At 30.8% G+C, this 14561-nt stretch overlaps 1 protein-coding gene across 1 annotated transcript in view; it reads left to right on the forward strand.

The window, feature by feature from the left end:
* Positions 1 to 5241: 5241 nt before the first annotated feature.
* Positions 5242 to 14561, forward strand: part of LOC134690024 (neurotrypsin-like) — a 29134-nt gene continuing 19814 nt past the window's right edge. Inside the window, exons 1-3 of the mRNA XM_063549994.1 lie at positions 5242 to 5305; positions 5617 to 5755; positions 5881 to 6059. Coding sequence (XP_063406064.1) covers positions 5242 to 5305; positions 5617 to 5755; positions 5881 to 6059 — 382 coding nt within the window. The remainder of the gene's footprint in view (positions 5306 to 5616; positions 5756 to 5880; positions 6060 to 14561) is intronic.

Genomic DNA, 14561 nt, shown 5'->3' on the forward strand with positions numbered 1-14561 from the left:
AAACCTCTCACTTTAATGGCACAGTTAAATATAACATTGAAATGAAAACAAAATATTACAGGACTACAATACAAATAAAAAGCAGAACATATTAGACAAAGAAAAGCATGATTAATAGATAACAAAAAGCATCAGGTTTAAAATTCAATACGCCAAAAACGCGTCTAGTCCACACGAGACTCACCAGTGACGAAAAAATACAAAATTGTACAGCACTGAAGATCAAAAGTTGAAAAGGTTTTGCCAAATACGGCATTGTTTGTATGCCCAGGATAAGAACATTCATATTATATAAAACAATTCCCACTATTGCAAACAGTAAATTTTAACAAATGAATATGAAAGAGATATACATAATGAAACTGAAGTAAAAACTAATTACAGAAAACTAAACCCGAATACATAACGCCCAGATATACAAGATCGAAAGTGAAAAAAGTACAAAGTTGTACAGCACTGAAGATCTAAAGTTGAAAAGGTTTTGCTAAATATGGCATTATATTATGCCCGGGATAAGAACACTATTATATAGAACGATTCATGCTATTGCAAACAGTAAATTTTAACAAAAGAATGTGAAAGATATATTCATAATGAAACTAAAGTATTAACTTATTACAGAAAACTAAACCCGTATACATGATGCCAAGTTCAATACAGCATAGACACACCAGAATCAGTCCAGGCGTTAACGCAATTAAAAAAATGACGTCACATACGATGGCGAAAAGGCAAACGTTATGCTACATTTGAATTTATAAAATTTAGAAACAGCATGACGTCACACATGAATCCTGGTACTTTTGATAACTATGAAAAACTATAATTTAAAAGTGAGCTAGAATTAGGATTGCTTTAAGATTATATTAAAACTAAATACTGATAATTCATTAAAACAAAATGCATATTGCAATACTTATTAATAGCAATTAACTGTAATATATATGTCCAGTTATATATAAGCAGAGTTTTGAGAAATTATCAGATTATAGCATATGCTATAGTTATGTCTTTCTTATAGCTAAGGATAACTTAACACATTTTTTAAAGATAAGTTGTTTCCCAAAAATCATTATTCAAACAGATAAACAAGATTGTAAATGTACCTAAATATTTAGAAACTTGATTTTAATTTCTAGTGCAGGTCATACATTAATTGGTGACCTCTGTTTTGAGCGCTTGATTTCAAGTAATACAATGCACTTGCATGTCTACTTGTGTATGACGTTTGCAAATTTGGTAACAATTAAGCACAGAAATTTATAGTAGCGATATTTTAGAGACATAATATGTACCCCTTGTTTTGTATTGAACTTTTCATTTGATTTTTTGAATTTAAACTTGGGGTTTGTTATTTTTACAAATACTTTTCACTAGATGCTTAAACTGTGTTCATTTTTGGCATCTTCTTTTTATTTTCATTAACTCGTTTTTGTTTAAAGTTTGTTTTAGCTGTTATCTGATTTTTTTCTAATTCATATGCATTGTATATATAATGTGTTTGACTTAAAAATATTCCAAAAAATATTCAAAATATAAGAACAAGCTTCACACACATTTGTTTTCGCAGTTCTGGTTTTGTGTTGAGGTCCTCATTTGTAAACGATGGAAATGGTACGATTTGGATGGATGACGTGAAGTGTAATGGGACAGAAAATAGAATGATTGATTGTCAATACCAGAATTCTCATAATTGTGGCCATAATGAAGATGTTGGTATAAATTGTGAAATAGCATGTCCTCAAATTGGTACGAACAATTGTACATTCAATTATTGTTTCTAAATAACATTGATTTGAATAACGTCATTTTGTTTAAAGACTTTTGCTTTATAAATCTACTTTGAATGTAACATTAACAGTATATTTTCGATGCCTTAAAGTAACCACGTTAAAATTGGTCAGTATGATTTAGTCATCTACTCAATTGTTATGGTTATTTGGTTGCACGGATTATAGGACCTTAATTAACTGTACATGCCACATCTACGAAAAAAGCTGGAGCTGTTGAGTATAAATTAGGGTTGTAACACGAATTTCATATTTCACTGAACACAAAACGTAGTAATGATATCACGAAAACGTACAAATGTATTATACTTTATTATAAGTTGCACAACAATCTGTGCAGTTGAAATTCTTTTAAATTGTATTTTATTTTGTTTCAACAACCATCATTCTTTTTGGTGTCATTATATCGAAAAGCAAGCACTTAATTCAAAAAAGTATATAAGTATTGTCAAATGATCAAACGCGATGCCTTTACATTTCTGAGTCAAGGATATGAATAATGTTTTGATACGTACTACTTGGACATATCAAATTTCTCATTGATTTTTTTCTTACAATGTAGGTGATTTGCGTCTTGCTGAAAGTGTTAATGAAAATGATGGACGATTGGAGATTTATATAAATGGTTCATGGGGAACAGTTTGTAATAACGCATTTGACAAAATTGATGCAGTTGTGGCATGCCGACAACTTGGTTACCGGTTTGTATATCTAATATGTCAATTACTTTATACATAACAAAAGACAAATGTGCAATCAAATGTAGACGAAAATCCATAATTTCACGATATATCAGCATCTTTGTATATGTTTGAATTATCTGATGTGTAGCTAACGGCAATTTAGAAAAGAGAAGCCGATAGGTGATTCCATCATCATTTAAAAAAAAGACTTACTTACAGCTAAAATATGAAGATAATTTCCTCCGTAACTATTTACAAATATCTTCATACACATTACAAATCAGAGAAATTCATTTACACGTTTTTTTGAATTAGTTAAGCCATTTTATTTTCTATTACATGTATATTATAAACAATCAATAATTGATAAGACAATCTTACTTAAATGACAAAATCCTAGATATTCAAGTAGCGACAGTTACACTACTTAAAACTTTTCCATAGCCAATAACAAAACAATAAATAAGAAGTTATTCCAGATTAAAATATCATTCAGTACAATTTCGATAATTTTGGTGTAAAATATCTTCAAAACTTTTAAAAAACCCAACCCATGTTTACTTTGACATGGCAAAAGACCACGTTTATCATAAACAACATATTCATATCGTCATGCTGAAACAAAACAAATTGATATGGAGTGATGCTCTTTTATAAGGGATCACCTGCAAATGTATTCTGATTGTGTTTAAAACATTGATGTTACAAATGTCGTTTCACCATTTGCATGTGTTGACTATACATGTCAATTAGTGATGATCTTGGCCAACATATGTTTTTTAAAGTTTTTTATAAACTTAAGGTGGTACCAAAAACGTTCACTAAAATTAATTTGGCTCGTTTAATTTTTATAAAATTCTTTCAAAGTATTTACTTTGACCCTCTAACAAAAAAAAAAAAAATGTTTTGAACCAACCGTTTTGTCAGAAAAATTACACTGGTTATATAGCAGTTTGACAAACACCAACTTTGTTCATTGAGAAGCTTAATATTTCTTTTACAACACAATGTAATTAAAACGTTTAGCTGACTTTACAGAGTTATCTCCCTGTAGTGTTAGTTACTACCTAAATAGAATATTCATAAATAATGTGATAACACAAAAATATCTAATACTAGATTCAAACTTAAATAAAAAAATGATTTATGAATGATAGAGTACATTCCTTAAATCAAAATATTTCAATATTTTTATATATGTTATAACAGCTAATTTCAATAAAAACAAAACATGACTTTGTATGTTTCTGCTAATATCGGTGATCTGAGCTGAAGGTTAAATAACATAATTATTTTTTTTTTTAAATAATCAGTCTTTGAGTGAATTCCTTTAACACATTAAAAATTCAAAAAAAATATTCTTTATTGTTCTTGATATATTACAGAACTGGAACTGTCATCCGTGCAAGTTTTAGTTATGCTGGTTCTGGTATCACCTGGCTAAACAAGGTTAATTGTGATGGTTCTGAGAGTAAATTAATAAACTGTAAATACAATGATGCGTATTGTGCACAATACAATGATGTTGGAATCCAATGTTTTGTCAACTACCCATCAGAAGATCACGGTAGTACACAATTTATCTTGTTATAATTATTTTTTATATATCTAACCCCGGAAGACCACAGCTTTCATATTTAAATTTGTCCTAAGTTAATGTTAATGATATACAGTAATACATTTGTATGAGTGATATCACAGATATGCTTTAGATAGATGACGTTATACAAGGTGTCACAAAATCGATGTGTTTCCTTATTTGTTAATTCGTGCAATATTAAATCGTTTGCAGCAAGCTTCTTTGATATTTAGGTAAGTCTAATGTTTAAAACAATAAACATCAACGCACGTCATTCCGGATCTTTACACTTAATATTTGCATTGTAATTTTATTCTTGTTAACTTTCATATTTATATAATATAGATAAACTGTCTTTTACATGCTTATTTCAATATACAGGAAATTTGCGTCTAATTGGAGGTAGGAATGAAAGAGAAGGAAGACTAGAAATAAATCTTTACGATGAATGGGGAACTGTTTGTGACGATTTATTTGACAACATCGATGCATCGGTGGCCTGTAAACAACTTGGATACTGGTAAACATGTTTGTCATTTGATCCATATAAATAATATAGCTTTGCCACTTGTTTGAAATATTATTTCTATTTTAAAAACATAAATAACAAGAATGTGTCCCCAGTACACGAAAGCCCCATTCACACTATCATTTTCTGTTAAGTAGACCGTAAAATGGTGGTATTTTATTTTTATATTGGCTATACAATTGCAATGAACATTTCATAGGGAACATGTGTATTGAGTTTCGAGTTCATTGGACTTCAACTTCATCAAAAACTACATCGACCAAAATTTGAACCTGAAGCGGGACAGACGAACGCACAAAAGGACGGAAGCACGAATGAATGAATAAACGAACGGGCACAAACCAAAAACATAATGTTCCTCTGTTATTGTATGTGGTGCAAAAACACATGAAAACAATTTATAATGAGAACAAATGCATATGTTACCAAATTAAACAAATATTTCATACTATTTTTCCATAATTATTATCTGTCCCGGAACAATGACGTTATGAGTATTCAGCGAATTCTTTGTAATTGAAACTATATCCGTTTTTTGTCAGTACTGGTACCAAATTGAAGTCCCAAAATGTAACTGACGGCAATGGAACAATTTGGGTACGTAATGTTGGCTGTTTAGGAAGTGAAATGAAAATTATAAATTGTTCACATGAGTCCTACATGAGGGACTGTGGACATCAAGACGATATTGGAATCCAATGCTTTAGTGCTTGCCCAGAAACAGGTAAACACTATCTTAACCGTCACTGGTTAATAACTACATATAACGATATGTTGTGTCTGTCTTATAATACATTACCATGTGAATATTTAAGATTATATAAATTATAGGTATATCATTTCTATACATAATTAAGACTTCCGTGCAATTGTATAATGATGTTTTAGTTTGATTCATGTTATGATATGTATGAGATGTAATCAAGGAATTCAAATCACACATATATCGTTTTGATTAAACAAATGTATTAGTAATAATTGAACACCATCATTAGTCTTCAGTTAAACAATGATTATGTATTATATTTTATGCAGGTCAGTTGCGTATTATTGATGGAGCACAAGAGCACGAAGGGCGACTAGAAATTTTTTTGAATGGTGCATGGGGAACCGTTTGTAATAATTACTTTGACGATATTGACGCCACAGTAGCATGTTATAATCTTGGATATTGGTATGTATGTTGAAAGTTTGTGATTCTATCTTCAAAATATGTATTTTCAAAGCTTAACTACTGTATACTCATTAAATATGTGTACGTAGTACTATAATCATGACGCCCTCTTTTCGTTTTTATAGTTCTGGAAATGCATTATCTTCTAATCTCATTGTCAACGGACTCGGTACTATATGGATTGATGATTTGAAATGTTCTGGTATAGAAAATAGATTACAAACCTGTACACATGCCTCTAAACCGAATTGTAGAGCAAGCGAGGATGTTGGGGTAAGATGTTCTGCTTCCTGTCCAACTGCAGGTAAGTTGATTCTATAGTAATTTTCAAAATTATGTAAATGCATCCAGCATTTTTTTTTAAATTAGAGAAGGACGACTACTAGAACACCGTACAATGTGACAGTAATATTTTATATCGTCTTCTAGAAAACAATAAGCAATGGTGTCGTTACATTCAATTGCCGATTAAAGCCTTATGTGAGTCAATTATATATTTATACAAACGTAATATAAGCTGGCTTTAATCAGAATGCATAGGTCCATGCAAGCCGTATATAGTATATAGCAGTGCGTAAAACAATATTAATAATAATGTTCAAATATTGCTACAATAAAACCCTGTAATTGAAAACATACTAAAAAGCACCGGGGTGCGATCTATTGAATTATAAGGTTAAAGAGTATGTGGAAAAGGGGGGGGATTTGTTAAGCACAGTTGATTTTTAACCTTGAACATAGTTAACATACAGTACATACATGTTTTTGTAAGGTGTCGTACACTTCTATTACTTCATTGTTCATCTCATTGTTTAAACGGATATTCATCGTTCGAGATTCTTTTCTTCGATCAGTACCTGGTCCATATGTTCCTATATGGATCGTCCATCTTCAACTCTCTACCCACACCATCCTGAATAGACCAATTCGATGTTAATTCCGTTTTCAAATAAGTTCAGTAATCAAACACGTACGCTACTTTAAAATATCCACCGAAACTGAATCTTGGGTATCTATATATGTATGACAGCAAAAGGTTTGGAGAAACATTGTAAAATCATGGCTGAAAACGCTAATACATGTATGAGAGGACATACAATTGACTATAAAAAAATGTGTCCGGCACTTTTGAAAAACCAAAATATCTCAATTTGTGTTCGTTTATTGCTACCCTGTTGTAGTCTGCGTTTCAAGAAACATCAAAGTACTCAAAGCAGAAGACATTGAATTTAGCCACGAACGCTAATTTTTGTAGGACATATTGTTGTTTAACTGTTTTTCTTCATTGACATACATAAATATATTTCAACCTCATTGTTGATCATCCTTCTACCGTTAACCTTCAATGGAATCAGACTATTTTGTTGTGTATTTTTCTGAAGATACAAAGACGCGTGTTACCTTTAGCAAACCATGAGCTTATTTTTAGTCTGACTTAAGTTAGTTTTTACACAAATGACATATGCAATTCAATGTAACATATGTTATGTACAATTGTAGCTTCTTATTTGAACAGTTATCGCATGCAGGTAGTAAAAAGTAGTATTCTTGTGGAAAAATATAAACATATATGAAAACAGTGTTCATTAAGAGTAGATTATTGCAAAATGGTATTTACCGTTTTGTGTTTGTCCATAGAGATTGTTCAATTAAGCTGTGTGCATAACACATCTTAACTGATGTCAATTTGAACAATGACAGGTGAGCATGTTAAATATGTCACTTATCGTATCTGCATTGACCACATAGACACTATTTTGCGTTTTGCAAAGACAACAAAAAATAAGACGATTTTTACTAAGACACTTATCCAACATAGAATAAGTTTATATGTATTTCATTCAAAAATTCTACGTAAATGTAATCAATATTTGAAAAAATACCACAACCATTCTATGAGTGTACATTGGTTGTACCATAAATGGACAAACAATTGCTGTATCTTGTTTTTTGCTACAACAAACTTAAAGCAAAATAGTTCATTAAACTAATTGTGAATATACATGGAGCGTTATCAAATAGTGTTACATTTCATTCTTTTAGTAAATGGTGGTTTGAGTTTATGGTCAGAGTGGAGTGGCTGTTATTGTGGAGGTTATCAGTTTCGAACTCGAGCTTGCACTAATCCTGCACCTCGTTATGGAGGAAAATATTGTCAAGGTCATTCAACTGAGCAAACAAATTGTAGCATAACATGTTCTTCAAGTAGGTATTTACAAACTGTTTCTTCAAATAGGTATTTACAAACTGTTGTTTTGTATGACATTTAAATGTGATTAAAGTGACCACATTTTGTGAACAACGTACAAAAAATCATTACTATATAGATAAAGTATTTTACAAAACAATTGATTCACTTTGTTAGATATGCTATTTTAATTCTACGAGCATACTGATATGTTAAAAAAGTAATAAGATATAAAAGTCAGTACAAGATATTATTGTGTATAACATGACATTGACATAACTTATGTGAATTAATATAATTAATATAACACATTGCTTGTTTTCTTTTTATTACTAACTTTTGTTAGAAGTGTAGTACATATAATATATTCTTGTATACTATTTATATACTTTTTTCTTGATTGTATATATTAAAGTAAATTAATTCAATACCTTTATACAACTGAATACAATAAAGATTCAAAATAGAGATATTTAGATGTATGAAGATTTTATAATTATAAATGTCTGATTTTTAGTTTAAAGGTTCAGATTTTTCTCATCTTTTTGAGTTTTTTTTTAGAAATACTTAAGAATATAAGAAAATAATTTGGGCACAATACATAAAAGAAATGTGTTTTTTAATATTCATCAATTACGTTTATGTTTCAGATTACGAAAGATAACACCACGGCCTTTTAAAACAATAAAGTTGGTGGGATAAAATATTTTTTTTTTTGCAAACAGCTCTTACATTCTTATTTGCAACGAACCGGTTTAAGATAAGATTGGTTTTGAATATGAAGCTCCAATATCAAAAACAATCAAATAGTGTTTTATATCATATCCTTAATTGATATTCATTGAAAAATGTTTGGGTGTGCATTGTAATATTATCGATATCAGTTTCAAAGTATTCGGAAAGTGTTTATCTATTTTTAATAACATTAGCGATGTCAAAATCAGAACCGTATTGGTATATACACTGATCCACTGGAGTTATGTTGCCTTTACATTTCCGTAATATAATTGTTGATGATGATATAAACCGGCAAACCAAAAAAAAACAAACAACTTTATCGCTAAAACCACAAATGTAACTTTATATTTTGGAAGTTCACTTTGAAATAGAATTCAATAACGAAAAAAGTATGATCGTTAACTCATTCAAGCTTATCATATTGTAACCCCGATATGTGCTGACATACATATTAGGAAAAACTGTCAATGAAATTTCACCTCTACATTTTATTCCGAGTTCTTCGGTAGAGTGATAAAATTGTAACAACGTTGTTTATATTTCTTTCATGGTATATGCACTGCAATGTTATGTCAAGTACTTCCTGTGTCTTACTCTGGGAGGAGGTATGTCTTTTTTTAATATTCATATTTGTGAAATTACAAATACTAAATGAATATACTTCAAATGCACGTGTATATATTAGTTTTGTCGTGTTATTCATTAAAAATTTTAAAAGAATACCAGTTTAAATTGAATTTTAACTTTTCTCTGAAATGTCATACATAAGAAGAGGTATTCTTCTATAAAGCATGAACACAAATTATGATTTATGAGAAAAACCCAATACTGCTTAACAATGACGATAACAGCTTTTAAAATAACACAAAAAACACAACATTTTTATCATGTCCATCGATTCGTATTCTGATGTAAAGTATGTGCATATTTGTAATGGATGATTAACTATTACATCAAATACAATTCAATGACATCAGTTCATATACGACTTACCGTAACTTAAATATTGTTTTATATTTTTTGAAACAAAATAAATTGATAATTATACACTTTTTATGAATGATTTCGCTTTTATTAAGCCAAAATATGTAGACAACAGGAACTTCAATTGCATAATTTGGTTGACAGATTGTTGACATAAGTTAGGAATATTTCCTTTCCTTAGTTTTAATGCAGAGAAAAGAAACCTATCCACACAATCATTAATGTCCGTGTAATATTTAATTATAGAATAGAGATGTTAGACACTACTGGTATCAACAACCAGTTCCCATTTAAAAGATGGAAATATTATTTAATAAAGTATTGGCATCGCGTATGGCTTACATGTATTTCCAGTTGTCAACATGGATGACAAACAGTTTGCCGAAAGAAAAAGCCAAACAGATTTGTAGTAAGAGTATAATTCAATCAGATCAAATAAATGCAAAATCAACTTAATATAACATATAAGCATTAACATAATTCTAGCATGTTGCCTGTCCTATGTCTAGATAATGAAGGAACACTTAATAATGAAGAGCCGTTATTTGTTGTAGATTGACCTCGTAAATACGGGTATCATCCGATTCAGTTTTCAATTATCACAAATTAAATAAATAGAAAATTTACACAAAATATGTATAGAAGATTTCTAGTCACTGGGAACTTACTCTTAATTCTTGAGTGATGTTATTTTTCTGCTATCTTGTTGAAAGATTTGTGTGTGTTGTCGACAAAAACAATTCTTACACTTTCAAAATAAAAAGCAGTTATTCAATAATAGTATCTTTCACTGTCAAATTGAACTTTATGGTAACCTCCATGGACACATCACAAAGTGTTTTACTAACAATAGTGTCAAGAGGTTTATTTTTCAAAAGGTGCATAATACATATTTTCACTGTATTTATCTTTTTTGTCTTAAATGAGTAACACATGATGTGTATATCTGTTTTCTTTTCTTTCAGATCAACAGGATGGACAAATAAAGGAATCAATGTTGATATGTTGCCAACATGTACAATATATCTGTCAGACTAAAGTTTTCTGTATTATGAAAATATAAGTCAATAGAACACATTTGAAGAAGCAATTGCATGCATAGATAACATTTGAACCAATGGCTGTTCTTCCATGACATGGACTAAAATTACAACGACGAAAAAAGCTTGGTATTCGATATACGAGCTATAATTAATAACAAAACTTAAATAGTATATGGAATGAGAAAAGAAACATATTTGAGTATATCATACTGGACCGCATCTTATACACTGTTTATATGCATAATTGTAATATAGTCAGTGCAATATTATAGCTGAACACACAGAAAGTATAAGGGGAATACGATACAGTAGCAGGGGCAGATACTAACATTTTCAAAACTTATCGTGTTGTTTTCGCGAGTTCCTAACCAGAAAGTTGTAATTCCTCGATTTTTCTAATAAGATCGTTAAAATTTCGAGACGTCGCTTAAAATGATGTCATAATTTCGATGAATATTCACTGAGCAGACGTCGTAACTCTGGTTGCACGATTTTCACAAAAGTGCCTTCTAAAAAAGTGACCATGCCGTTTCTAAAAGACGGAGAAATCCGCCGAAGAGCAGATGGATCAAAGGAAACACTAACACTAGAGATGAACAAAAATAAATCAAATTCTAATTTGCATGACGAAATTTAAAAACATGGTAATAGACACGGAAGAGGTTTTGGCAGTATATCACGGAAGCACGGAAGACTAGAAGTGAGGAGCTTTTTAGTCTGGTAAAGCACTAAATATCTAACTGAACTGCACGGCATAGATGACGTAGAGAAAAAAAATGCAAGGATTTGGGAACTATCTTTCTATTCATTGCTTAAGCTATAATATGTTGAATAGCATTTTCACAAATAAGACACATTACGGAACAAAAGGGTCTGCTATTTTTGACATCTACACAATAGTTAATTATGAATATCAATACATGAAGCTGCTTAACGTCCAGCGACAAATATTTAATTGTACATTTATGACATCAACATATCATTTTAATGAAACTAAAAAAAATGAGAAAACTGATCAACCCGTGGTTAATGAGAAAGTTTTGACGAAATTTATGATGTGTAGGGTAGCTGAATCGAGTCGTGGTTTGAAAGATTAATAATTCATTACTTCCGTGGTGTACAGCAAGTCTTCAATAAAAAAAAAAAACCATTACGTTCAAATGGAACTCCAAAAGTTACCGATATAGGAACTAACCGCGACAAATTTGTAAAAAAAATGTAAAATCACAAAAATACTGAACTTCAATTCGGAAAGTCCATAATCTTATGGCAAAATCAAATAAATGGTGAAATGTTTTAAATCACGATAACAGTTATTTTCATTCTTAGATAATGCATATGAAGTCTATAATTATATCTTGAATTGTAAAAAAAATCAGAATCAAAATATTTTGTGTCGTTATTTTTCATTTTTCTTGTATAGCATTTGACCGTATCCAAAAGATATAAGGAGAATTGTCCTTGAACAGCAAAATTTAACAGACTATTATTAAAATAACAAACCCACTACATGTGCGCGACCCTCATGACTAGATAAGGTCATTTAACACCCCTATTCGTAAATAAAACAATAAGTAAAGACAGTCTCTCATCCTGTTCTGGGCTAAACATTGGTATTAAAAAAATACTGTGTTTAATTGATATTTTAAAGTTATATAATAGTATGTGTATGTAGAAAATATGGCAATACAAGTCCGTTAACAAAATTTGAAGAAAAAAAACATCGGTGTCATTTTTGGTTTGATTTGAAGCAAATAGAAATATTTACGATACTGTTGTCAGGTCATTAAAGATTGCATATTTTGGCGTTTATTTTGAATAACTTATGGGGTCTCTGCGTCAGAACTAAACAAATTTTATTGAAAAACAAGTTGTTGGAATGACACAGGTTATATTCTTCTCATATATGTTATGATGGTATGTCCTAAGTCAGGAGCCTCTGGCCTTTGTTAGTCTTGTATTATTATAATTTTAGTTTCGTGTGTACAATTTTGAAATTAGTATGGCGTTCATTATCATTGAACTAGTATATATATTTGTTTAAAGGCAAGCTGAAGGACGCTTCCGGGTGCGGGAATTTCTCGCTACATTGAAGACCTGTTGGTGACTCTCTGCTGCTGTTTTTTTTCTACGGTCGGGTTGTTGTCGCTTTGACACATTCCCCATTTCCATTCTCAATTTTACCAATAGATGCAGAATTTAGTTTTTTAATTTATTGTTTTGTGTGTACTACATCAAATTTAATATTATATAACAAATCAAGAAATCGCCTGTTCACATGCTATAAAAAGAACTTGTAATTCAATGGTTGTTAGTGTACTCCATATTTGTATGTCGTTCATTCTGTTGAACTGAACTCAGGCCGTAAGTTTTCCGTTTGAGTTGTTTCGTATTTGTCATGTAGGGGACATGCATAACTTACTCTGAGGTATGGGTTTTACTTATTGTTGGAGGCCGTCCGATGTCATAAAGTCGTTAACTTATATGTCATTTGGTCTCTGGTTGAGATTTGACTCATTAGTATTCATCAACTTGAGAAAGGAAATGGGGAATGTGTCAAAGCGACAATAACCAGACGATAGAGCAGACAACAGCCGAATGCCATCAATGGGTTTTCAATGTAGCGAGAAACTCTCAGCTTTAAGATATGTATACTAGTACAGTTATAATCAAAGTCAAACTTAACTACAATGTACGCAATAAACTAAAATTAAAAACAATACAAGACTAACAAAGCCCAGAGGATCCTGAATTATGACAGCCGCAAAATGCGGCGGAGTTAGACATGTTTATGATATCTCAAACCTCCCCCTATACCTCTAGCCAATGTAAAAAAAATAAATTTATAACAATACGCACATAAAAAAAAAGAGAAGTCCGAGTCCGATGTCAGAAGACGTAACAAAAGAAAACAAATAAAATGACAATAGTACATAAATAACCATAGACTTCTAGCAGTTTATTGACATGCCAGCGCCAGACCTCAATTAAACTGACTGAAAGATTATGTCTTCATCATATATATTACGTCTTTTTATTTGTTTAAGCAAATCCCTATTGTACCTCAACATATATTGAGAGATAAAAAGATAAGTATGGCAAATGTTGATAAATCACGACAGACAGACAGACAGGTCAGAAATTGTACACACGTCAAAACTCGTCGCTGTCAAGCTGGTGAGCAAATATGGAGTTATTCAGTAAGGTTATTTTGGAGAAAAGTAACAAACATATTGTTATACCATCTGACAGAAGAACAAACAATGTTAGCAATATAGCTTTACCTCTAGAAAACAAATCAGCCAATTATCATACATATATACGCCGTATACAATGTATTGTAACTTATCTACTGATAAACTAAAGACCCTGTTCAATATTTTTCTCTAATAGCGGCTGCTGTACCTCCTATGAAATGTTTTACTACAACTTCATTTTCGGTCGATTGAGGCAATATGACATGAAACTGCACGTCGGAGCTCTTTTATGTTGGTCCCCTCCGTCAAACATTCAGTATGCCTTCGGAAAATACAAATACCATTATAGTATAATTGCCAACAATTTTAAAAACGTCCGGGAAACTGACGTTTTTAAGCTGAAGATACGCTATCGGTTCTATCATTGTCGAAGGTTATACGGTTGTCAAGTATTGGTATAACCACTTAATTTATAGTTGGTTAACATTTTGCCTATTAGGGATTTTGAAATGATGTTGTCTATCCTAATTCAGTAGATGTAGAAAAATAGAACTAATATATCATTGAGATATCATTAGTAAAGGAAATGGGGAATGTGTCAAAGCGACAGCAACTCGACAATAACGCAGACAACATCCACAAATGGGTCTTCAATG

The sequence above is a fragment of the Mytilus trossulus genome, chromosome 11 (genome assembly GCF_036588685.1).
Source record: "Mytilus trossulus isolate FHL-02 chromosome 11, PNRI_Mtr1.1.1.hap1, whole genome shotgun sequence".
NCBI classification, from domain to species: domain Eukaryota; kingdom Metazoa; phylum Mollusca; class Bivalvia; order Mytilida; family Mytilidae; genus Mytilus; species Mytilus trossulus.